Here is a 22,885-nt window from a genome sequence, read left to right as displayed (position 1 = left end):
GGCAACATCCTTGTAAATCTTTTCTGAATCCTTTCAAATTTCACAACATCCTTCTGATAGGAAGGAGATCAGAATTGCATGCAATATTCCAAAAATGGCCTAACCAACATTCTGTATAGCTGCAACATGACCTCCCAACTCCTATACTCAATGCTCTGACTAAAGTTCTGTTCAGCTGCAACATGACCTCCCAACCTCTGTACTTAGTGCAATCACCAATAAAGGAAAGCATACCAAACGCCTTCTTCATTATCCTATCTACCTGTGACTCTACTTTCAAGGAGCTACGAACCTGCATTCCATGGTCTCTTTGTTCAGCAACACTCCCCAGGACCTTACCATTAAGTGTATAAGTCCTGCTAAGATTTACTTTCCCAAAATGCAGCACCTCGCATTTATCTAAATTAAACTCCATGTGTCACTCCTCAGCCCATTGGCCCATCTGGTTAAGATTCTGTTGTAATCTGAGGTAACCTCCTTCGCTGTCACTACACTTCCAATTTTAGTGTCATCTGCAAACGTACTACCTATACCTCCTACGTTCACATCCAAATCATTCATATAAATGACAAAAAGTAGTCGAGCCAGCACTGATCCTTGTAGCACACCAGAGGTCATAGGCCTCTAGTCTGAAAAACAACCCTTCACCACCACCCTCCGTTTTCTACCTTCAAGTTAGCTCAGTATCCAAATGGCTAGTTCTCCCTGTATTCCATGAGATCTAACCTCGCTAACCAGTCTCCCATGGGGAACCTTGTCGAATGCCTTACTGAAGTCCATATAGATTGCGTCCATCGCTCTGCCCTCATCAATCCTCTTTATTACTTTTTTGAAACCTCAATCAAGTTCATGAGATATGATTTCCTATGCAGAAAGCCACATTGACTATCCCTAATCAGTCCTTGCCTTTCCAAAAATGTGTAAATCCTGTCCCTCAGGATTCCCTCCAACAACTTGCCCACCACCAATGTCAGGGTCACTGGTCTAAGGGTTCCCTGGCTTGCCCTTACCACCTTTCTTGAATAATGGTATCACGTTAGCCAACCTGCAGACTTCTGGCACCTCACCTGTGACTATTGATGATACAAATATCTCAGTAAGAGGCCCAGCAATCACTTCCTAGTTTCCCACAGGATTCTACAGTACACCTGATCAGGTCCTGGGGATTTATCCACTTTAATGCGTTTCAAGACATCCAGCACTTCCTCCTCTGTAATATGGACATTTTTCAAGATGTCGCCATTTATTTCCCCACATTCTATATCTTCCATGTCCTTTTCCAACACGGATACAAAATATTCATTTAATTTCTCCCCCATCTCCTGCGGCTCCACACAAAGGCCGCCTTGCTGATTTTTGAGAGGCCCTATTTGTTCCATAGTTACCCTTTTGACCTTAATGTATTTGTAAAAACCTTTTAGATTCTTCCTAACCCTATTTGCGAAAGCTATCTCATGTCCCTTTCTTTCCCTCCTGATTTCCCTACTCCTAATGCCTTTGTACTCTAAGGATTCACTCGATCTCTCCGGTCTATACCTGCCATATGCTTCCTTCTTTTTCTTAACCAAACCCTCAATTTCTTTAGTCTCTTTCAGAGAAAACTGTGAAGTCTCTCAATTTTTGTTGTGATATTGGATTAAATTGATAGTACAAATTTAGTACAACCTAACTAATTGAAAAGGATAACAGGATAATTTGAAATGATTTACACTGAATTTTCACAACACAATTGAGCATCAGTTGGAAGAAGCACAGAGTACTCTGAATGGGAGACTTCAATATCCATCATCAAGGTGTTGGAAATTGGAATAGTCTGATGAGGTGATACTAGATATGAAATGTTAACTGTGCTTTCTTTCCACAGATGTTACCAGATGTACTGAGTTTCGCTAGCAATTTCTATTTTTGTTTCAACTCTCCAGCATCCTCATTTCTTTGTTTTATCATTATGTTGGAAGTTGGGAATTCTTTAACACTGCATTTTCCTGGTATTTACTGTGTAGCATGATATTTCACTTAACCACTGTTACAACAGTAGTTAGCTTTCCAAATTTTCAGCCCATAGGAAAACAAAACCAAAAGTCACAAAAATCACCAGGATCACCGAGCTCATGATGCTTCACTGAATTGACATCAATGACTTATCTAGCACTGTATGCACCCTATTACCAAAATATTGTTTGGGAAAACAAGTTTTTGTTCTTAGAAAGAATGTTAAACTAACCCTCAAATTTAGGCAGGCAACGGGACAACTGTCATTCTGGTGTCATGAGTAGCTGACCATGATCAGTGGCCGAAAGGGCTCAGACAGGAGATTGTCAGCCTCTAAAATAAGGTATATTAACGGGGTAAGTGTGTCAGAGATGGAATGTCCATTGGAATGAGCCATCACCTTCTTGGTAGAAAATGAAGAGTTTAGAAGAAGAACAAAGACTTAATCAGGCTACCCCAAAGACTATAAAACATCAGAGATAAACACCCACCACTCAATACAGTCAGGGTCCACTGTCTCTGTGGGATGGCTTCAGGACCGGTAAAGCTTTCTCTTCTGTCATGTCTAGTAGATTTCCTTCCTTTGTCGAATTAAATAATGCATATCTAAACTGCTGCTTCTTAACCAACCCAATAAATTATTTGAATATGCTTATAAATGGGTGATTGCCTATATTGGGTAACAGTGATCACAGATCTCTGGCATTTGACAAAGAACAGTTTAGTAGCACTGCCATCGACTGATTCCTAAAGAATATAGCTTTTGGAGAAGCTTGCTGCTGATGACAACGTAACCAACAGAAAGGAAAAAAAATTACATCAGGTCTTTGCTGTTCTGTTTGGAGTGAACACCATACTGTACTTGCAGAGAAGAGGACACTTCTTCATATTGAAAGAAAGCATGCAAGAAATAGTGCCAGGCACCAACGTGGTGAAGTTACAACACAAAATAAATGCAAAATATTCAGAAAATGTACAAAATAGACAAAACTAAGTGATTCAACATCCAATGGATCAAATCAGAACTCTGCAGTCCTGTCACAGCCAGTCCTGAATGATGGTGAACAACTGAACAACTAACAGTAATGGTGACTACTTTCAGTGCACAAACTGCACAAGGTTCATTGCTTTGGGGCCATTTAGTAATGGACAAGTGCCATGCTTTCCAATGGCGCATACAAACACAGAATTCTGGAGAAATTCAGTTAGTCTACCAACATCTATGGAAAGGAAAATAGAGTTAACATTTCAAATCCAGTATGAGTCTTCTTTGGAACTGAAAGTTGTTCAAATTTTTTAAATATGCTTTTGATAGAGGTGGAGGAAGGAGAACGTAATAAAAATGGAGAAGGGAAAGGTGGTGTATAGGCTAGTGGTACGCTCCTTGATCACACATTACACCATCAGCCCCCCACCCAAATAACACCTTCCCATGCATTTACAAAAGATAATAACACTTGCTTATTCATCTCCTCCCTCCTGACTATAAAAGGCCCCAAACACACCTTCCAGATGAAGCAGCATTTTATTTGTACTTCGTTCAATCTAGTCTGCCATATTCGTTGCTGACAATGTGGTCTCCCCTACATTGTGCGGAACTGCCGGTGCTGGACTGGGTTGGACAAAGTTAAAAATCACACAACACCAGGTTATAGTCCAACAAATTTATGTGGAAATAAAAGCTTTCAGAGTGCTGCTCTTTCATCAGGTAGCTGTGGAGCAGGATAAGACACAGAATTTATAGAAGATCACAGTGTCATGCAACTTAAGGTACTCCTTAAGTTATAGGAGAAAGTGAGGACTGCAGATGCTGGAGATCCGAACTTAAAAATGTGTTGCTGGAAAAGCGCAGCAGGTCAGACAGCATCAAAGGAACAGGAGAATCGACGTTTCGGGCATAAGCCCTTCTTCAGGAATCTCTAAGTTATCTCAAGAATGTGGCTTAAAAGAAGTTCAGGGACTTACATATTAATGAACCGAAATCTGGAACCCATTCTAAAAGATGAAAGACTTAACAGCAATCTAGGTTTGTTAAATATATTGTTTCAATTGCATAACATTGTGATCTTTTGCTATAAATTCTGTGTCTTATGATCCTGCTCCACAGCTACCTGATGAAGGAGCAGCGCTCTGAAAACTAGTATTGTACTGTCAAATACACCCAATGCCACCCTCACCCTGATGGCCACCTTTGTGTGTGGCTGCATCAAGCTGTGCGTGGATCCCCAATACGCAAACACCAAGTGTCACTACGTACTGAGGTTCTACCTGTCCCCGGCGTTGCGAAGGATGGGCCTGGCCTCGCTGCCGCGGAACGCTCTGAGTAGTTGGACTGTTCTGTATCACCTGTCCTTCATGGAGAAGTTGATGAAAAAAAGCACCTTTGACCACAAGTCCATCAGGAAGTGGTCAGCACGTAGTGTCCTTGAGACCCTTCAGGAAAGGGAGAGGGTGGATCCTATCGAGCGGTTCCCTGAGCAGACTGTTAATGTCATTTGGCAGAATGCGTCATCATCAGAACTTTCCAACAAGCACCAAGACATGGCTTGGCTGGTGGTGAGAAGGGCTCTGCCTGTGAGATCCTTTATGCACGCCCGGACTCTCTCCCGCACCGCACGCTGCCCTCGAAGCGGCTTTGGGGGGAACGAGACTGTCACACACCTCCTTCTGGAATGTGCCTATGCAGAAGAAGGATGGAGAGGAATGCAGTGGTGTTTGTCGAGGTTTGTCCCGAGCAGCTCTGTGATGCGAGACTCCGTGCTCTGCGGTCTGTTCCCTGGGACGCCCACCAAGACGGACATCAACTGTGCCTGGAGGATCATCAACTTGGTGAAGGACTCTCTCTGGGCGATCTGAAACCTGTTGATCTTTCAGCTGAAGGAGTTGACCCTGACTGAGTGTTGCAGACTGGCACATTCCAAGGTGCAGGACTATGTGTTGAGAGACGCGCTGAAGCTTGGGGCAGCTGCCGCCACGGCGCGTTGGGGAAAGACCACCGTGTAACATCTGCCTGCCTAAGAAGAACAGGGCTCTGCTGATGCCTCAGCTAAATATATGGACATACGATTGATAAACGTACAGACCTGTACATACAAATGATAAACTCTGATCTCTATATACAAATGTTTACATATGTATGGCATGACCAACTGTACAGACCATCAAATTATTTTATGAATAAAATATATTTTTGAAATTAAAAAAAATTGTACTGCCAAATAAACCTGTTAGACTATAACCTGGTGTTGTGTGTTTTGTTTAACTGTGTCCTTCACCACTGGCAAGGCTAAACACAGACTGGGTTTGCATTACATCTTGCCTCTGTCTATAGCAATGATCCTGACCTCCCGGTTGCCTGCTATTTCAAAAAACCGCCTTGCTCTGGTGCTTCTTATATTTCTGTCCCGGCATTGCACAACTCAATCACGAGGAACAATGATTTGAAGATGCCTTGGGCTGGGGTGTACAAAGTTTAAAAAATCACACAACACCAGGTCCAACAGGTTTATTCGGAAGCACACTAGCTTTCGGAGCGCCGTTCCTTCATCAGGCGTTTGTGGAACAACCTATTGTTCTGTTGTTCCGAGGAACAACACAACCTCTGAATTATTTAACTTTAAAATCTGTCCTTAAAGCAAATATCCCTCCGTGTGCCGCATTTTTAAATTACACTCCATTGAACGAAACCCTACTCTTGGGAACAACAATTACTTTTCTGGCCTTTCGCTGCTGGAAGTTTCACTAGGAACAACTATCAGGTAAACACAGGGGGATGGGGAAGAAGTGCAGAGGCAGACTTACCTTCGGTTCTTTGACCGGACATTGTATTTTGGTCGGAACAGATATTTGAGATCGGCCGATGGAAGCAAACTCCTTGCTGCGTATCCCGAAGAAATGAAAAGGGTCGGATCCGATCAATATGTCCAAAGTTTGATCCGCCCAATCTTGAAGGCAAAACTTTTCAATTCTCCGAAGTAAATCCTCCCACCGGCCCTGTTTTATGAATGGAAATTCTGATTAAAAGCATTCAATTTGTTGGTTGCGTTGAAGGACTTTGTTCACCCAACTTGTCCCACTTCTATTGCAACAACCAAGTGAAAACGCAGCAACATTCACGCTCACCCCAGTGACTCATTACAGAATTACACCTGATTCCGTTTTTTTCAAGATTCGGAGATGCCGGTGTTGGACTGGGGTGTACAAAGTTAAAAATCACACAACACCAGGTTATAGTCCAACAGGTTTAATTGGAAGCACTAGCTTTCGGAGCGTCGCCCCACTACCACCTGATGAAGGAGCGTCGCTTCGAAAGCTAGTGCTTCCAATTAAACCTGTTGGACTATAACCTGGTGTTGTGTGATTTTTAGTTTTTTTTTCAAACACGACAACTGCCTGCAAATGTAGAAGTTATTGTAACTTCATAGTTATGGTATATAGAATTAAATCAATCGAAATCTCCATTCTAACTGACTTAACAGGTAATAGACTAACTATGTTAATACATTCGCATAAGTTGTACAACACTTTTGCTCTTATAAATTTTGTCAGATGTATTTTCTTACACTAGCTGCTTTGGGGGGTGGGGGGGGGCTCCTAAAGCTTGCAGTTTCAAATAAACCTGTTGGACTATAACCGGGTGCCGTGTGATTTTTGACATTTGAATTAAAATGATAGTGAACAACAACAGAAACTGCTGGGAAAGCTCAGCAGATCAGGGAGCATCTGTGAAGAGAAATTGGAGTTAATGTTTCGGGTCGAGTGACCCCTCCTCAGAACTGATAGTGACCAACCAGCGTTGGCTCAAGAATCTGCAGTCTGCCTCAGGGGATTGGTTAACTGAATTATGCTGCAGCTTGAGGAGTCCTGCACCTTAAAAGAAATACCAAAGTAAAGCTGGTACTGGAAACACTCAGCTGCACAGACTGTGTCTGCCCGGCCTATCTCACCTCCAGGTATAGGCCTGCCAGTCACCCAACTCAAGTAATCTTGCTACGTATAAATGGCAATTATCTTCCTTTCTTAGGATCAACTTATAGTGTCATGATCTTCACCCTCGGTAGGACTAGGAGGGAGGCCTTAAATCCAACTCAGCCAGAACAGGATCACAAACCCCATGCTATTGGCACTTATTCACACTGACCATCCAGCAAATTCCATCCTGGCCCCAAATTGTTGTCCCAACATACACTTTTTCTTGCACGCCCTAGCCTGGAGCTGGATAGTAATGGTAAAGGCTCCAATTTTGTTGCATCATATGGCTGATGAGGAATCTCTCTCCTCCTCTTATGCTTGTCAATGATACATGTTGGAAGGATTTGCAAGTTCATATTCGACATATTGACCAAGTCGCAAACACATCATCTTTGGTCATCAAGTCCTGAGTTGAATTTGAATCCAGAGTTTCAAGCTCAGGACGCTATCCACTAGGCCTCCACATGTGGTAAAAGCTTATCGAAAATAATTGCTTAGTGCTGAGGAATAGATTTTTCTTTGTTCTTTTTTGGGAAAGGGGCATTGCTGACAAGACCAGAAATGCGTAGCTGATGTTAAATTTGATCCCAGGTTGCCAGAGCAGGACTACAGGCTCTGGATTACAAATCGAGCAACATTACCTCTACACCACCAGCTCTCCTCCTAAGACACGAGAAGTGTTTTCTTAAATGTTCCACCCATTGGGTGGCCCTAATGTCAATGAATAAATAATCAACCCATGTACATTTTTTTAAGAGGAGTACAACTAAAAAAACACATGAACGATGGAAAAATTTTGGAAAATTAAATATTCTCGTCAATGTGCACTATGAATTCCAGTATTGTAATTGTAATGCAAACTAGTTGCAGAAGAACTACATGAGTACTTTATTTAATGGTATATTTTGCATTACTAATACATACCAGTCTTTATGAATTTTAATAGCAGTATGCTTCGACTATATCGTGATTGGACAGCTTAAACTAATTTTTGTACCAATGAAGTAAGATAAAAACAGTAAGGCAGATTTTATGACATCCCCCTCCCAGCTGTTTGAGCAGATTACCAAATAGAGTCAGATATCTTTTCATACCATGTATTTACTGCCCAATCATTACTTTTGCTGCACTACTGCAAGTATGCTGTTGGGCAATTCTGCCTGATTATACTGCAAATATTATTTTCAAACTGTATCCTAGTCTGATCAAGGCCTGGGTTTTGAAAGCTAATATCTATCTTTTTTATTTAACAATCTATTGATGCCAGTCGTATTCACTATAAAACTAAGGCAAAAATATTCTACAAATGTTGGTTTGTGCCAAAAGAGTTTTAATTTATTTATAAATATCTACTTTTGTTTGAGACAACATTTAATTGAAATCCACAGTTTAAATTCTAAAGTTCCCAGCCTTAAGCAGGCTTTGGCATGGTGTTTACTGGATAAACAATTTGGCGAATTCAAGGAGTTGAAACAGGTCCCTCTGTAACTGGATCACACAGACATTTTGTATTAGGTGCAAAGAAAATTAGTCTTCTTGGTACAACATGAAAAGAGGGCGGGGTGGGGGCATTGCAGATTATTTATGGAGGAAGGGAAGAAGGTGCACCTATGCTATTTCTAATTATTTCAGCCTCTTGGGATTTTATTTGGCACGATATGGGACAAGCACAGGCTGGTGGGAATATCTTAGTTTGGGATTATGTTTGGCATGGACTAGTTGGACCGAACGGCCTGTTTCTGTGCTGTATGACTCTGATTCTTACTTTGCTGCAGCAAGTTATTTATTTGGTCAGTATCTGGTAAATGACTAAGATTTATTCTACTCCAACACCTGAGACCATACCCAGCAACCACCGAGTACCCTCAATCCTGTACTTCATTGGCTCTCCCTGATTCACTGAAAATTTTGAAGGTGTTCAGCTACTACCATCCTTGATTATACATTCCAACAATTTCCACACCACAGATGTTACGTTAATTATTTGTAAGTCCCTGGTTTTCTCATTCACCTTTCTTTTGAGCATACAGAACATCTTAAAATGAGAAGCTGTGGTTCAGATGTTCAGACTGTACTTGGCCTGAATTTCTGGGTTTACCTGGAGGAGACATGAACTCCAGCTCCTATGAAAAGGGCTTTGACACAAAACAGCTAATTCTTTTAACAGATGCTGGCTGTAAACATTTCCTTCAATTTTCCAGCATCTCCTGTATTTTACTTTGGACATAGCCATTTTGTAGGCTGATAGTACATACTCTAACTGAGTTGGATGGTTCTGACCTTAAGCAGTTGGATCCCAGAAATGTAGGCTGACATCCTGTGAATAATTAAGGAGTGCTGCAATATCAGAACTACATGCCATCTTTTGAAAACTTAATCCACCCGCTTGGAGGGGGAATTGGCATCAAGCTATCTTAGGTCTATTTTGAAGAAAGGTGAGCAAGCCATCATCCCTAAATCATTCAAATACCATGTTTGGTATAAATTCCAACATCACAACAAAAATTACGCCATGTTCTTCGTGACCTGCAACACATTATCAATGGAGATGAGCACCTCACCAAGACCTTCCCCACACCTCCACTACTTGCCTTTAAACAACCGCCAAACCTCAAAAAGATCATTGTTCGTAGCAAACTGCCCGGCTCTCAGGACAACTCCATACAACCCTGTCATGGTGGACGCTGCAAAACGTGTCAGATTGTGGACATAGATACCACTATTACGTGTGGGAACACCTCCCACCGTGTACATGGCAGGTACTCATGTGACTCAGCCAACATTGTCTATCTTTTACGTTGCAGGCAGGGATGCCCAGAGGCATGGTACATTGGGGAAACTGAGCAAAGGCTACGACAACGGATGAATGGGCACCGCACAACAATCAACAGACAGGAGGATTCCCTCCCAGTTGGGGAACACTTCAGTGGTCCAGGACATTCAGCCTCGGACCTTCGGGTGACCATCCTCCAAGGTGGACTTCGGGACAGGCAGCAGAGGAAAGTGGCTGAGCAGAGGCTGATAGCTAAGTTCGGTACCCATAGGGAGGGCCTCAACCGGGACCTTGGGTTCATGTCACATTACAGGTGATCACCATTACACTACACACACACACACACACACAGATATTCCTACACACACTCTCACATGCACATGGACACAGACATCCACACACACCCTTATAGACACACAGACTCCCACACATGCACCCCCTCACAGACTTAAGACACTCTGCACTCACTACACACACACACACACACACACTTTCTCACACTCACAACCCCTATCCCAGACAGACACACACACGCACAGACAGACAAAGACCCACATGCACACATATATATTGTGTGTGGTGAATTTTTTTGGTACAAAGTTACATTGTACTTTGCTCAAAAATCACATAGATTCATGTTGAACTCTGAGCTCAAAAACTGCATGATTGGAATCAATCTAAACATCAGGTCATAGACAGAGAACACAGGGGGCTAACACCTTCAACACATTGTCTAACTATCACCATTGTTAACAGCTAACCCGAGAATGCAACTTTAAAAAAAAGGGTTTTGTGATTTATACATGAAAGAAGTGAAACTATCACTGTATTCTAACAGATGAATGGCTTAACAGACAATCAATTCTTCAATGTATAATTTCAGTTACTTCACACTGCAAATTTTTGCTATAAATTCTGTGTTACGATCGAGCCCTCCACTATCACCTGATGAAGGAGCGTCGCTCCGAAAGCTAGTGTGCTTCCAAATAAACCTGTTGGACTATAACACGATGTTGTGTGATTTTTAACAAAAACCAAGATTTGGAGATGCTGGTGTTGGACTAGCTTGTACAAAGTTAAAAATCACACACCAGAGTATAGTCCAACAGGTTTATTTGGATACAGTGTCTTACAATCTTATACTCCACAATCACGTGATGAAGGAGTAGCGCCCCGAAAGTTGGTGCTTCCAAATAAACCTGTTGGACGAGAACCAGGTGTTGTGTGATTTTTCAAAGCTTTAATCAAAAATCAGCGAGTTTGGGACTGTGTGCAAACTGGCTGTTTGACACTACACACGCAGGACTTTTAAAAGCACTTCACTGGACAGTGGCGTGTAGGATCTCACGGCGGATTGTCAGTGTCCCTACAAAAGCAGAAAACTGCTGGGAAAACCTCAGCAGGTCTGCCAGCATCTTTTGAGAAGAAGCAGAATTGACGTTTCAGGCACACTGACCTTTCCGGAGAACCCGTCACTCGACCCCGAACCTCAACTCCGCGTCCTGTCACAGATGCTGCTGAGTTTTCCCAGGTATTTCTGTTTATGTTTCTGATTTCCAGCATCTTCAGTTCATTCCGGGTTTTTTTGTTTGACAGTGCACACACCTCTGAGCTGGGAGACCTGGGTTCAACTCCCACCGGTTCCCGAGGTGTGTCATAACATCCCTGCACAGGTTGATAATAAAATATTTTGCACATCGCTGTGAGGGCTATCGGTAATGTCCCTACCTCCAAGTCAGGCTCCTTCTATTCTAACGGCGTGTAACAACATCGCTGTCTCACTTGGCAGCGGAGAGAGGACAAAGTTGCAACGTAGGTATCGGGAAGGCGCCACCTAAACAGTTGTTGTTGTAGCTAGAGTCGTCGCCGCGGTAATGGTTTGCTGCCTGTTCCTTCAGGCGACTTGCGTGGCCACCTGTCTACTCGGTGACGGGAATCGCGGGGGAGGAGGGTATGGGTCTTGCGCGACACGGGGCGGGTGCGCACGCGGTGACGTCGCCGACGCACGCGCGCTCGCCCTTTTCCTCCGCCATCTTGTCCCCTCCCCTCTCTCTCTGTCCGGCTCGCGGTGAGTACAGGCTGGAGCCGGGGGACTATCCGAGCGCCATCGCCGCCATCCTCGGGCCCGACCGCACGCGCCAGCCCGCGATCGCACCGGCCGCCGCTAACGGTCACCCTCTGCTTTGTATTGCAGCGCGAAACCGCCGCCTTCCGGCGCTACTAGACCCGCAGCGCGATGGCCGAGGAATGGTGAGTTGGCCCAACACCCGCCGCCATCTCGATCCTCCTTGTTTAGGCCCAGGCCGGCGGATCCGGGAGGAGGAGGAGGAGGACCCCGGGGAAGGGCAGGGGGTGGAAAGGGGCTGCCAGGGAGCGACTGGGCCGCTGGAACAAAAGGAAAGCAGCAGCTTAGTTCGGCGACTCGCTCCCGCCCGCCGCTGTGCCTTTGGTTTGTCCCACATTTACGTGCACAGCAGCCCCGGTGCTCTTTTGCAAGAACTTAGCTTGAGTTGGTGGGCGAGTAACCCTAAATGTAAAGGAAAAATCAGAAGTAGGGCGTGTTTGCAGTATTCGGTGCACAGGGGCTTGGATGTCCTGGGACACAGATTTCAGAAGTTTATAACATCGTGAGGCGCACAGAGAGGGTGAATAGTCAAGGCCTTTTCTCCAGCGTAGGGGGTGTCCAAAACTAAAGGTTAGGGTGAGAGGGGGCGAAAGATTTAAAAGGGACCTAACGGGCAGAAGGTGGTTTGTGTATGGAATGCGCTGCCAGAGGTGGTTGTGATAGAGGCAGGTTACATTTACAGCATTTAAAGAGCATCTGCAGTATATAACTGAGAAGGCTTTACAGTGATATGAGAAGTGATGGCCAATTGGTCTAGATTAAAGTAGAATATCTGGTTGGCATGGACAAGTTGGACTGAAGGGTGTATTTCCATGCTGTACATCTGTTGACTGTATGATTCAGGTGGCGCAAGTGAACGAGAAGGTAATTGGAATTTTTTGCAAGGGAAGTAGAGATTAAACAAAATAGTTTTGTGCAGGGTTTTGATGAATCACATCAGTATTGTGTAAAATTTTGGTTTTTCTTCCTTGCAAAAAAAAAGTATATAGTTGTATGAGAAGCCATTTGGGAAAGGTTCACTTGTTTCATATATGGCTTATGAATGTAGACAATACCCATTTAAAAAAAAAATGAACAGATTGGTCTCTTCTCAGGGTAGCTAGAGGCTAGAGACAAAAAAACCACAGATGCTGAAATCCAAAGTAGACAAACAGCAGGCTGGAAGATCACAACAAGCCAGGCAGCTTCAAGAGGTGGGGAATTCAACATTTCCGGTATTAACCCTTCTCAGGACCAGACACTATTTGACCCTTGGAAGAGCATTCCGCCCAGACCTGCTCTCCCATCCTGTCGATGTAACACAGCATTAATCATGGCTAGTTCCCCAAGCCTACACATGGCTGGCAATTTAGCATGGCCAATTCACCTAACCTGCACATCTTTGGCTTCCAGGAGGACACAAGTACCTGGAGGAAACCCATGCAGAATCTGCAAATGCCACACAGACAGATGCCCAAGGCTGGAATCAAACTGGCACTGAGGTCGTAGGGCTAATTGGAGTTTAGAAGAATGAGTATGATTTGTGTTATAACAGGAAAGTGAAGTTGACACAGCAGCTGGATCACCCATGATCATCACAAGTGGCAGAGCAGACTCAAATAGATTATATTTGTGAACTTGGGATTAAAAAATATTCATGATAATGCATCCAAAACCCTTAGAGATGGCGAATTCCAATGATTCACAAATCTCTGAACACGCAGATTTCTCCTTATCTCCATTTTTATTGGTGGACCCGTCCCCATACTTTCCCCATATTATAGATTTTCCAGCAATGGAATCATCTATGTCTGTCCTGTCAGATATCTTCAGTATCTTGCATGTTTTAATAAGTGCATCTAATTGTTCTAAATTTGAGAATATAGACTGACTCGCTTTGTGCCTCATCCCAGGAACTACTTGGTAAATCTTTACAGTTCTCCCTCATAGGCTATCATCTATTACATATGGACACAATCTGCACTGTATTCCAGGTGTAACTTCAGCAAAACCCTGTGTAATTAGAATGAGACTTTATTTGTCCCTTCTCTCTGTCTTGCTAATTGCTGTGTACCTACATGCTTGTAACAGTACAGGTATTCTCCAAAAGTAGAGTGATCATATGAAAGTTTTTCTAAGCCGAAATGGCGTGAAGCGAAGAAACATTAATTTATATGGGAAAAATTTGACTTTTTTGTAAAATGGAAAATCGTCTTTGGATTAGCGAAAGCAGGTACGAATGTAGGTCTTTCATAAAAGCAAAGTGGCGTAAAACAGACTTCTGAAAACCGGGGGATACCTGTACACTTAAAATCTCTGAATGTTTACATTTAACAGTCTTTGGGCCTTTTAATTAATACTGTTTTAATGTTGCTACCAAGTGAATACTTTACACACATCACCTCTATCTGTCACCTTGGTGCCCATTCACTTGAGTAATCTAGTTCTCGTTGCAACCTCAGTGTCCTCTTTGGTATTTAGTTATGTGTCAAGAATTTGAAAAAATGTGGTGCTGGAAAAACACAGCAGGCCAGGCAGCATCCGAGGAGCAGGAGAATTGACATTTCGGGCATAAGCCCTTCTTCAGGAATGAGGCTGGTGTGCCGAGCAGGCTGAGATAAAGGGGAGGGGCGCTGGGAATGCGATAGGTGGAAGGAGGTGAGGTTAACAGGCCGGAGAGGGGGTGGGGGGTGGAGAGGTTGGGAAGAAGATTGCAGGTCAAGAGGGCGATGCTGAATCCGGGGGTTGGGACTGAGATAAGGTGGGGGGAGAGGAAATGAGGAAGCTGGAGAAATCTACATTCATCCTGTGTGGTTGGAGGGTTCCTAGGCGGAAGATGAGGCGCTCTTCCTCCAGGCGTCGTGTGGTCAGGGTCTGGCGATGGAGGAGGCCAATGACCTGCCTGTCCTTGGCAGAGTGGGAGGGGGAGTTAAAGTGTTCAGCCACGGGGCGGTTTGGTTGGTGCGAGTGTCCCAGAGGTGTTCACTGAAACATCCCGCAAGTAGGCGGCCTGTCTCCCCAATGTAGAGGAGACCACATTGGGTGCAATCGATATTTACTGTATTCGTTGCACCCATGTTGTCTCCTCTACATTGGGGAGACAGGCTGCCTAGATTAGATTACATTACATTGCATTGCATTACAGTGTGGAAACAGGCCCTTCGGTCCAACAAGTCCACACCGATCCGCCGAAGCGCAATCCACCCATACCCCTACATTTACCCCCTACCTAACACTACGGGCAATTTAGCATGGCCAGTTCACCTGACCTGCACATCTTTGGACTGTGGGAGGAAACCGGAGCACCCGGAGGAAACCATGCAGACACGGGGGCGGCACGGTGGCACAGTGGTTAGCACCGCTGCCTCACAGCCCCAGAGACCCGGGTTCAAGTCCCGCCTCAGGCGACTGTGTGGAGTTTGCACATTCTCCCCGTGTCTGCGTGGGTTTCCTCCGGGTACTCCGGTTTCCTCCCACAGTCCAAAGATGTGCAGGTCAGGTGAATTGGCCATGCTAAATTGCCCGTAGTGTTAGGTGAAGGGGTAAATGTAAGGGAATGGGTCTGGGTGGGTTGCGCTTCGGCGGGTCGGTGTGGACTTGTTGGGCCGAAGGGCCTGTTTCCACACTGTAATCTAATCTAAACGTGCAAACTACACACAGCCAGTTGCCTGAGGCAGGAATTGAACCTGGGTCTCTGGCGTTGTGAGGCAGCAGTGATAACCACTGTGCGACCGTGCGCCTCCTTGCGGACCGTTTCAGTGAACACCTCTGGGACACTCGCACGCACCAACCAACCAAACCGCCCCGTGGCTGAACACTTTAACTCCTCCTCCCATTCTGCCAAGGACATGCAGAACCGCCCCGTGGCTGAACACCACTTTAACTCCTCCCACTCTGCCAAGGACATGCAGGTCCTTGGCCTCCTCCATCGCCAGACCCTGACCACACGACGCTTGGAGGAAGAGCGCCTCATCTTCCGCCTAGGAACCCGCCAACCACACGGGATGAATGTAGATTTCTCCAGCTTCCTCATTCCCCCCCCACCTTATCTCAGTCCCAACCCCTGGATTCAGCACCGCCCTCTTGACCTGCAATCTTCTTCCCGACCTCTCCGGCCTATCGCCCTCACCTCCTTCCACCTATCGCATTCCCAGTGCCCATCCCCCAAATTCCCTCCCCTCTACCCTTTATCTCGGCCCACTTGGCACGCCAGCCTCATCCCTGAAGAAGGGCTTATGCCCGAAACATCGATTCTCCTGCTCCTCGGATGCTGCCTGGTCTGCTGTGTTTTTCCAGCACCACATTTTTCAACTCTGGTCTCCAGCATCTGCAGTCCTCACTTTTCTCCTATGTGTCATAAGAAACTTAGATACATTAAATATTTTTTTGCCAATAACATTGATATAAGTTGTAAATAGCTGAGGTCTCCCAAGTTGATCCTTGCGGCATTCCACTAGTCACAGCCTATCATTTGGTAATGCATTTAACCCTATTCTTTGCAGTTATAGGTTAAAACAAAATTTAGATCTTGTTACACCTGTCCTGTCAAGGACCAGCAGGTTTGCAGTTTGACCCAGTGATTAGCTGGAATGATTTGTATGAATTATTGACTTTTGTCAGTGAAAATGTAACATTATTGCAAGTAGTAGCACTTTTTAGATAACGAATATCGTGATCGAAGTGCACATATGGCTCTGAAAATTTCTTGAAGTCTCTTCATTTAATCAGGTTTTTTAAAAAGGCTTAAAAATATATTAAGGATCACTAGTTGTATGAATTGAATTAAGCTACACTGTTGGAATGATGAATTTTTCTATGTCGGATACCCCTTCACTCTTGAGAATGAGTGAAAAATCTCTTCTGACAACTTGTAGCTCAAAGCCATTGACTGCTTTCCTTAGTCTAATCTAAGTTGAATATTGGCAGGTACTGGAATTCTGCAACTGTATAATTCCAACTTTTTTGTCAGTATAACGGCAGGTGGTGTCATGGATGTGAATACTGCACTTCAGGAAGTGTTGAAAACAGCATACATCCATGATGGCTTGTGTTGTGGTCTCCGAGAGGCTGTCAAGGTACTGGACAAGTGAGTAGCTTTTTAGTAATTCCATAAGGGGCTGTAACAATTTTGACTTGTAATAATATACATGTTAAACTTATTATACATGTAAATTATTGGAATTAGTGTTACACGGAAGGCTGTGATATTGAAATGAGTTTGTTCTAACAGCTTACTGCTAAAATCATTAAGATGTCCTGACTACCAAATTGCTAAAACCACATAGTCAAAATATCCAGTTTTTAGCAAGTATGTGCACAGTTCTTGTTCTTATAAAGTTAATTTCTGTTTAAACTGTTAAGTCCATTGTGAAAAAATGTTATCATATCTTGGCGCTTTTGCTAAATGTAGGTGTAACATTTCGTTGGGGACAGGGCAGGGTATCAGACTTTTGGCTCCTGGACTTGAGTCAGTAACTCCTACTGAATGTGTAGTGTATTTAGCTACCTAGTAGCTTCACTATGGCAGTTGGTAACTTTGTTCCACAGAAGTCACTTACATGATGTACAGATTCTGTTGCTGTCAGTTAAACTGTACCAAGAAAGCTAGAATCTTTTTTCTGTGGTAGGACTGCATTGCTGGTTAGGCCAGAATTTATTACCCATCCGTAGTTGCCCTTGAGAAAGTGGTGGTGAACCACAGTAGTCCACCTGCTGTGTATTGACCCACAATGCTATTTGCGGTGGAATTCCAGGATTTTGACCCAGTGACAATGAACGAATGCTAAAATATTTCTAAGTCAGGATTGTGAGTGGCTTGGAGGGAAACTTGAAGGTACTGGTGTTCCCATATATTTTGTAGAATCCCTACAGTATGGAAACAAGCCATTTGGCCCAACAAGTCCACACCAACCCTCCAAAGAGTAATCCACCCAGAACCAATCCCCTATCCTTATTACTTTGCATTTACTCCTAACTAATGCACATAACTTACACATCTCTGAACACAATGGGCAATTTAGCATTACCAGTTCACCTAACTGGCACATCTTTGGATTGTGGGAGAAAACCCATGCAGGCACAAGGAGAATGTGCAAACTCCAGACAGTCACCTGAGGCTGGAATTGAACCTGGGTCCCTGGCGCTAACCTCTGGGCCACTGCTGCCCAAACGATGTGATTTCCTGAAAATTTGCCCTGAGAAGGTGAGAAATTTCCTCTGGTGAGGAGCAGGGACTGGATCTACAGATGGCCGGCACTGACAATGAATCAACACAAAATCATCGATTCATTACAAATTGAAGGCTGAACTAAAAGCTGACTGCTGGGAGTCGAACCCACAACTTTTGAATAGCAACTTTAACCAAGACATACAAGTCCAACGCACCCTCCATTGTGCCACAGAGCCTCACTGCGCTTGTCCTAGATGGAAGTGGTCATGGGTTTAGGAGATACTGTCTGAGGATGTTTTCTGAAGGGCATCTTTTAGATGGTTGGATTTAGAAGTCTGTGGTTGTATTGAGCTTTGGCACTGAATCAGTTTCAGGATTCTCCATTGCTGTGTTAAACCTCATAAGAAAGAACATATCTTGTTTGTTGCTGTTGAACCTACAATCATATTCTTTCAAATTAGTAAAGGGCATTTCTTGGACCTGTCAGGATGTTGTCCTATCTCGTGAACAGACTAAGTGTTTGAGGTAGATCCAATCATTTATATTAACATTACACTTATTTTTCAACTCTTGTGTGTGGTTCATAAATACACATGCTTTAGTTTTTGAAATTGGTCATTTTGGCTTAAATTGTGGTTGCATACTGCTAGAAATAACTCAAGATAGTTTTGTGACTTTTTTTTTAAACCCTCAGGCGACAGGCTCACTTGTGTGTCCTGGCAGCCAATTGTGACGAGGCACAGTATGTTAAATTGGTAGAAGCACTCTGTGCTGAGCATGGGATCCACCTGATGAAGGTGAGTATTGCAATGAGCAAAGAACTATTGGTACCCTTGCAAAGCTGTATTCCATTGCCTTTTTATAATCTTAAAAAGTATTATTCTGGATTTTGATTTGTATTGTGAGCTGTATTCTGAAGCTTTGAAATGAGCTCCACATTCCCTGATCTTCCATTATGACTTGGGCTCCTTGCACCATTTCAATAGTTATTTCATTGTTTGTTGATCAGGTGTACTCTATTGGTCGCCCTTCTATCGTACAAACTTTTAACTCAAAATCAAAGTCTTGTCTTTTTGGATAGTTCTTTGGTTGTGATTAGTGATGAATGTTTTGGAAATTTGTATAATTAGAGTCACTGCTGATGTGCTTATAACCTCAGCCCACATTCCTGCCTATTCCTCACAACCTTTTGTACAACTTGTAATGGGTTGAAGGGTTATGGGCAGTGGGCAGAAATTGAGGCAGAGATGAGATCAGTCATGATTGCATTGAAAAGCGGAGCAAACTGAAAGACTAATGTGTGTATTCACACTCCAGGTTTTTCTATTCTTTCAACCCCTTGTTTAGGAAAAATCTGTGTACTTAAGCCTTAAAAATATTCAAGAATTATGAATTCCACTTTTTTTTGAGAAAACATCCAACAATTCTCAAATCCGAGGAAAAACATTACTTCTTTGTTTTAAGTTATTCTTAAACATGATCCCAATTTTAGGTTTTCCTATGAGTAAACATCCTCTTGACATCTATCTTGCCAAGCCCTCCCCAAAGACCTTGCGTTTCAGTCAAATTATGTCTTCTAAACTCCAGCAGATGTGAGCCTTAATGTCTCCAAGCTTATCACCAGCTTCTCAAGGGTAATTAGTGATGGGCAATACATGCTGGCCTAGCATATGACATGCATCCAGTGAATGATTTTTTTTTAAAGAACTGACATTTAAGCTCTCTTTGCTCTTGATAGCTGGGACATGAAACAAGAGGATGTTTGTCAAAACTCAATGAGTCACTACTTCAAGAAGGGAGGGGTTGCATTATTGAGGCATTTATCTTTAAATTTATTAGAATGATTTGGCAATACTGTATCTGTGATGACCACTTGGCTCCCTCAACAGAAATTGAATGAAGAAAAATGCCAGAATTGTTACCCAAAAAATGTCTGAGGTGCAGTATTTTTCCTTGCCATATGTTGGTGAAACTTAGTGTTTACAAGATGCGCTGCACAGCTGCCTTTTTGTACATTGCAGGTTGATGACAACAAGAAGCTCGGTGAATGGGTAGGACTTTGCAAAATAGACCGAGAAGGGAAGCCCCGCAAGGTTGTAGGCTGCAGCTGTGTTGTTGTCAAGGTGAGTTACTTGAATTCAAGATTTAGTTTATTGATAAAGAAATATGGAGAGACTCTCCGATAGGCCCAAAAACCTGTCTGTGTATTTTATATTACATATTTTAGTACAATAAACTTTACTGAAATAAAATAATTACTACTGTTCATTCATAAAGCGTTGCTTTAATTGTTTCAAATTGTAGCTTGTTAAAACGTTTAATCTGACACACATGAACACTTTCTTTTTTAGGATTATGGGAAAGACTCTCAAGCCAAGGATGTCATTGACAATTATTTCCGAGGAAAGTGATATATTTCATAAATAAAAAGGAAAATTTATTTTTGTGACTCAAGATTTTTTCATTGAAATTATGCTGTTTGTGGTATGGATATACACTTGTGTCAAAATAAGATGATTCTTCGTTAATAAGGTTGTAGTGTCATATAAAATGTACCAAAACCTTGATGGACTATTGGTACTGACCATAAAGAGTAACTATTACTGTATCGATGATGATCATTTGGCTCCCTCTACTGACGTAAAACAGTGAGGAAGATTGCCAGAATTGTTACCCAAACCTTCTGAGATACAGTACAAGTTCACCTTGCTATAGTGAAATTAAAACTCCAGAGAATGTTGTAGTCTAGTTCTTTGTATGTATTGGGTGTTCTTCTCAAGGATGTAAGATTCAAATTCATAAGTAGCAGCAGACCATTCATTCCCCACCCCCACTTATTTTGTTTCAAACAATGCCTGTTGTGCCTATTTTGCCTGCAATCAAGGAATGAGTACACTGAGTACATTATCTTTACCTATTCATTGACTTGTCTATATGTCCTTGAAGACAGTGTATCTTAAACATTTGCTATCCTGTCCAGTATAGTTACATAATTTGTGCCTGGCTTAAACATGAGTGTGATCCCTGCAGCACTTGTTAGTTACAGCTTATCAACCAGGAAATGTTTTTTAAATCTCTGGTTAGCTAATCATTTATGTTGATATTTCACTCCCAAAATAATTTCTTTTGTAGGAACCTTGTATGATGCCTTGATGTCTTTTTATAATCCAAATACACTATATCTGATTCATCCATTTTACTTGATACATCCTCAAAAGATTACAACTCTAATGTATCCACTTTTTGACAAAATATCATGTAAAAGATTGCTTAACAAAATTGACTAGAAATCGGTCTCAATGTCACTTTGGTGTAAAAGATGGCTGAAGGGCAGATTGGGGTATGGCAAACTGCTGTTCCCCATGAATCAGTGCTCAGACCACCATTTAATTTTTTAAATATATGGTCAGAAGTGCTTTTACTCACAACTGAACAGGTCTTTCTTCCTCCAAAACCAAATCCAGATGACCAATTCATAAACAAATTTGTCACTTGACTCCAGTGGAGTTGAATAGGTTAGCAGAATCTTCAGCCAAGTGGCAGATAGAATTTAATATAAAGAAGTGGCAAATGGGACGGAGAAAAAAATTGCAAAAGAACTTTAGTGAGTGTACTTGTGCAGGAAGCACAGTAAGCTAGCTCACAGTGCAGCGGGTAATCAGGACGATCAATGGAATGTTGAGCCTTATTTTAAAGGGGTATGAATATGGTATTGTTGCAATTGTACACAGTGCTGGTGAGACCACATATTGAGTACGGAGAGCAGTTTTGATTCCCTTATTTAAGCAATTACAGAGGAACTTCTATTTATCCGAACAAGATGGGCAGGCACTATTTTGTTCGGATAATTGATTATTCAGTTAATCGATTCCATGCCTTTCCTCTGGGGCTCAGAGGTTTCTGTAAAGTCTGCTCCCCCTTCAGGAGATAAGGCAGCATTACAGCATGCAATGAGTGAGCCCCTGCCCTCCAGTCCTGTCCCCAACCCCCTCCGACACTGGCCCCCCCCACCCCCCCCACTTCCCCTCTCTGGGGCTGCTGGACTGGACAGCAACAATAAGACTGCTGCTACTGCCTTTTGGGGAGTGTGTGTCTCCAAATAGTGTACACCTGCAACTTTTTGACAGGTTCCACCTTTGTCCTGTACAGGACAATATCAGAGAGATTATCTGAGGAAGGGGGTTTAGGGTACATGTCTGTGTAGAACTCCAGGGAAAGTGTGGGAAGAGAGAGAGAGGGCGGGCAGTCAGTCATTTAGAGATGGTGCTTGCACTCCCATCAGTCTAGGACTCTTCTTAGCAGCACTTTTAATCACTGTAAACAAAACACACGATCAGTGTTGGACACACGTATTTGATGTAATGTTTCTGTCTGGACCTAGCGATCTCCTTCAGATAGCAGTTCTGAAAAGGTTCGCTAGGACGAGCCCTGGTATGGAAGGATTGCCTTATAAGGATTCCTGAAGAAGGGCTCATCCCCGAAACGTCGATTCTCCTGCTCCTTGGATGTTGCCTGACCTGCTGCGCTTTTCTAGCAACACATTTTCAGCTCTGATCTCCAGCATGTGCAGTCCTCACTTTCTCCTAAATAGGTTAGGAGTGGAGTTTAGAAGAATTAGAAGGTAATCTAATTGAAACATAGAGGACTCAAGAGGCTTGACAGGATAAATGTTGAGAGGGAGATTTCTGTCGTGGGAAAGTATAGGATGAGTATGTTGTCATGGAGTGAAAAGGTGCCTAGTTAGGATTGAAATGAGGGGGAAATTGTTCTGAGTGTTGAGCCTTTGGGAAGTTGTGACAGATTTGTGGGGGCAGATTCCTTGTTTATATTTAAAGCTGACATAGATTCTTGATCAGTAGGGAAATTGAGGGTTAAA

The 22,885-nt window shown here is 43.2% G+C and overlaps 2 protein-coding genes and 3 non-coding genes across 9 annotated transcripts in view; 4 read left to right on the top strand and 1 right to left on the bottom strand.

Annotated features, from left to right (window-relative positions):
* Positions 1–11,673, bottom strand: part of slc18b1 (solute carrier family 18 member B1) — a 63,852-nt gene extending 52,179 nt beyond the window's left edge. For 3 of the 4 annotated variants that reach the window (XM_043686646.1, XM_043686660.1, XM_043686654.1), the window contains exons 1-2: positions 11,193–11,673; positions 5,794–5,985 (exon numbers count right to left, since the gene is read on the bottom strand). In XM_043686646.1, coding sequence (XP_043542581.1) covers positions 5,794–5,815 — 22 coding nt within the window. In that variant the 5' untranslated portion in view covers positions 5,816–5,985; positions 11,193–11,673. The remainder of the gene's footprint in view (positions 1–5,793; positions 5,986–11,192) is intronic. The other variant, XM_043686651.1, reaches the window with a different exon arrangement.
* An 83-nt stretch (positions 11,674–11,756) lies between these two features.
* rps12 (ribosomal protein S12) lies at positions 11,757–20,449 on the top strand. 2 transcript variants are annotated; one of them, XM_043686675.1, is made up of 6 exons: positions 11,757–11,804; positions 11,931–11,986; positions 16,810–16,926; positions 18,704–18,806; positions 20,031–20,132; positions 20,361–20,449. In XM_043686675.1, exons 2-6 carry the CDS (start codon positions 11,973–11,975, stop codon positions 20,418–20,420), a joined length of 396 nt encoding a protein of 131 aa, XP_043542610.1. In that variant the 5' UTR covers positions 11,757–11,804; positions 11,931–11,972; the 3' UTR covers positions 20,421–20,449. The 2 variants fall into 2 exon arrangements, with proteins under 2 accessions (XP_043542610.1, XP_043542604.1); XM_043686669.1 differs by having other exon boundaries at positions 11,769–11,986.
* On the top strand, positions 16,635–16,708 carry LOC122548716. The gene has a single exon (XR_006311327.1). It is a non-coding gene; the product is annotated as a small nucleolar RNA SNORD101 (small nucleolar RNA).
* On the top strand, positions 19,865–19,952 carry LOC122548724. Its single transcript, XR_006311335.1, has one exon. It is a non-coding gene; the product is annotated as a small nucleolar RNA SNORD100 (small nucleolar RNA).
* Positions 20,450–20,613: 164 nt separating the features above from the next.
* LOC122548723 lies at positions 20,614–20,702 on the top strand. The gene has a single exon (XR_006311334.1). It is a non-coding gene; the product is annotated as a small nucleolar RNA SNORD100 (small nucleolar RNA).
* Positions 20,703–22,885: the final 2,183 nt, after the last annotated feature.

The sequence above is a fragment of the Chiloscyllium plagiosum genome, chromosome 3 (assembly GCF_004010195.1).
Source record: "Chiloscyllium plagiosum isolate BGI_BamShark_2017 chromosome 3, ASM401019v2, whole genome shotgun sequence".
Lineage (NCBI taxonomy): Eukaryota > Metazoa > Chordata > Chondrichthyes > Orectolobiformes > Hemiscylliidae > Chiloscyllium > Chiloscyllium plagiosum.
Note: the sequence above shows the minus strand (reverse complement) of the source record. Positions and strands in the feature narration are given on the sequence as shown.

What these genes read in the sequence shown, in the direction of transcription:
- rps12 (XM_043686675.1), top strand. An exon ending in GCTGTCAAGGTACTGGACAA is followed by an intron (nt 16,927 to 18,703) that starts GTGAGTAGCTTT and finishes TTAAACCCTCAG; the next exon opens with GCGACAGGCTCACTTGTGTG. An exon ending in ATGGGATCCACCTGATGAAG is followed by an intron (nt 18,807 to 20,030) that starts GTGAGTATTGCA and finishes TGTACATTGCAG; the next exon opens with GTTGATGACAACAAGAAGCT.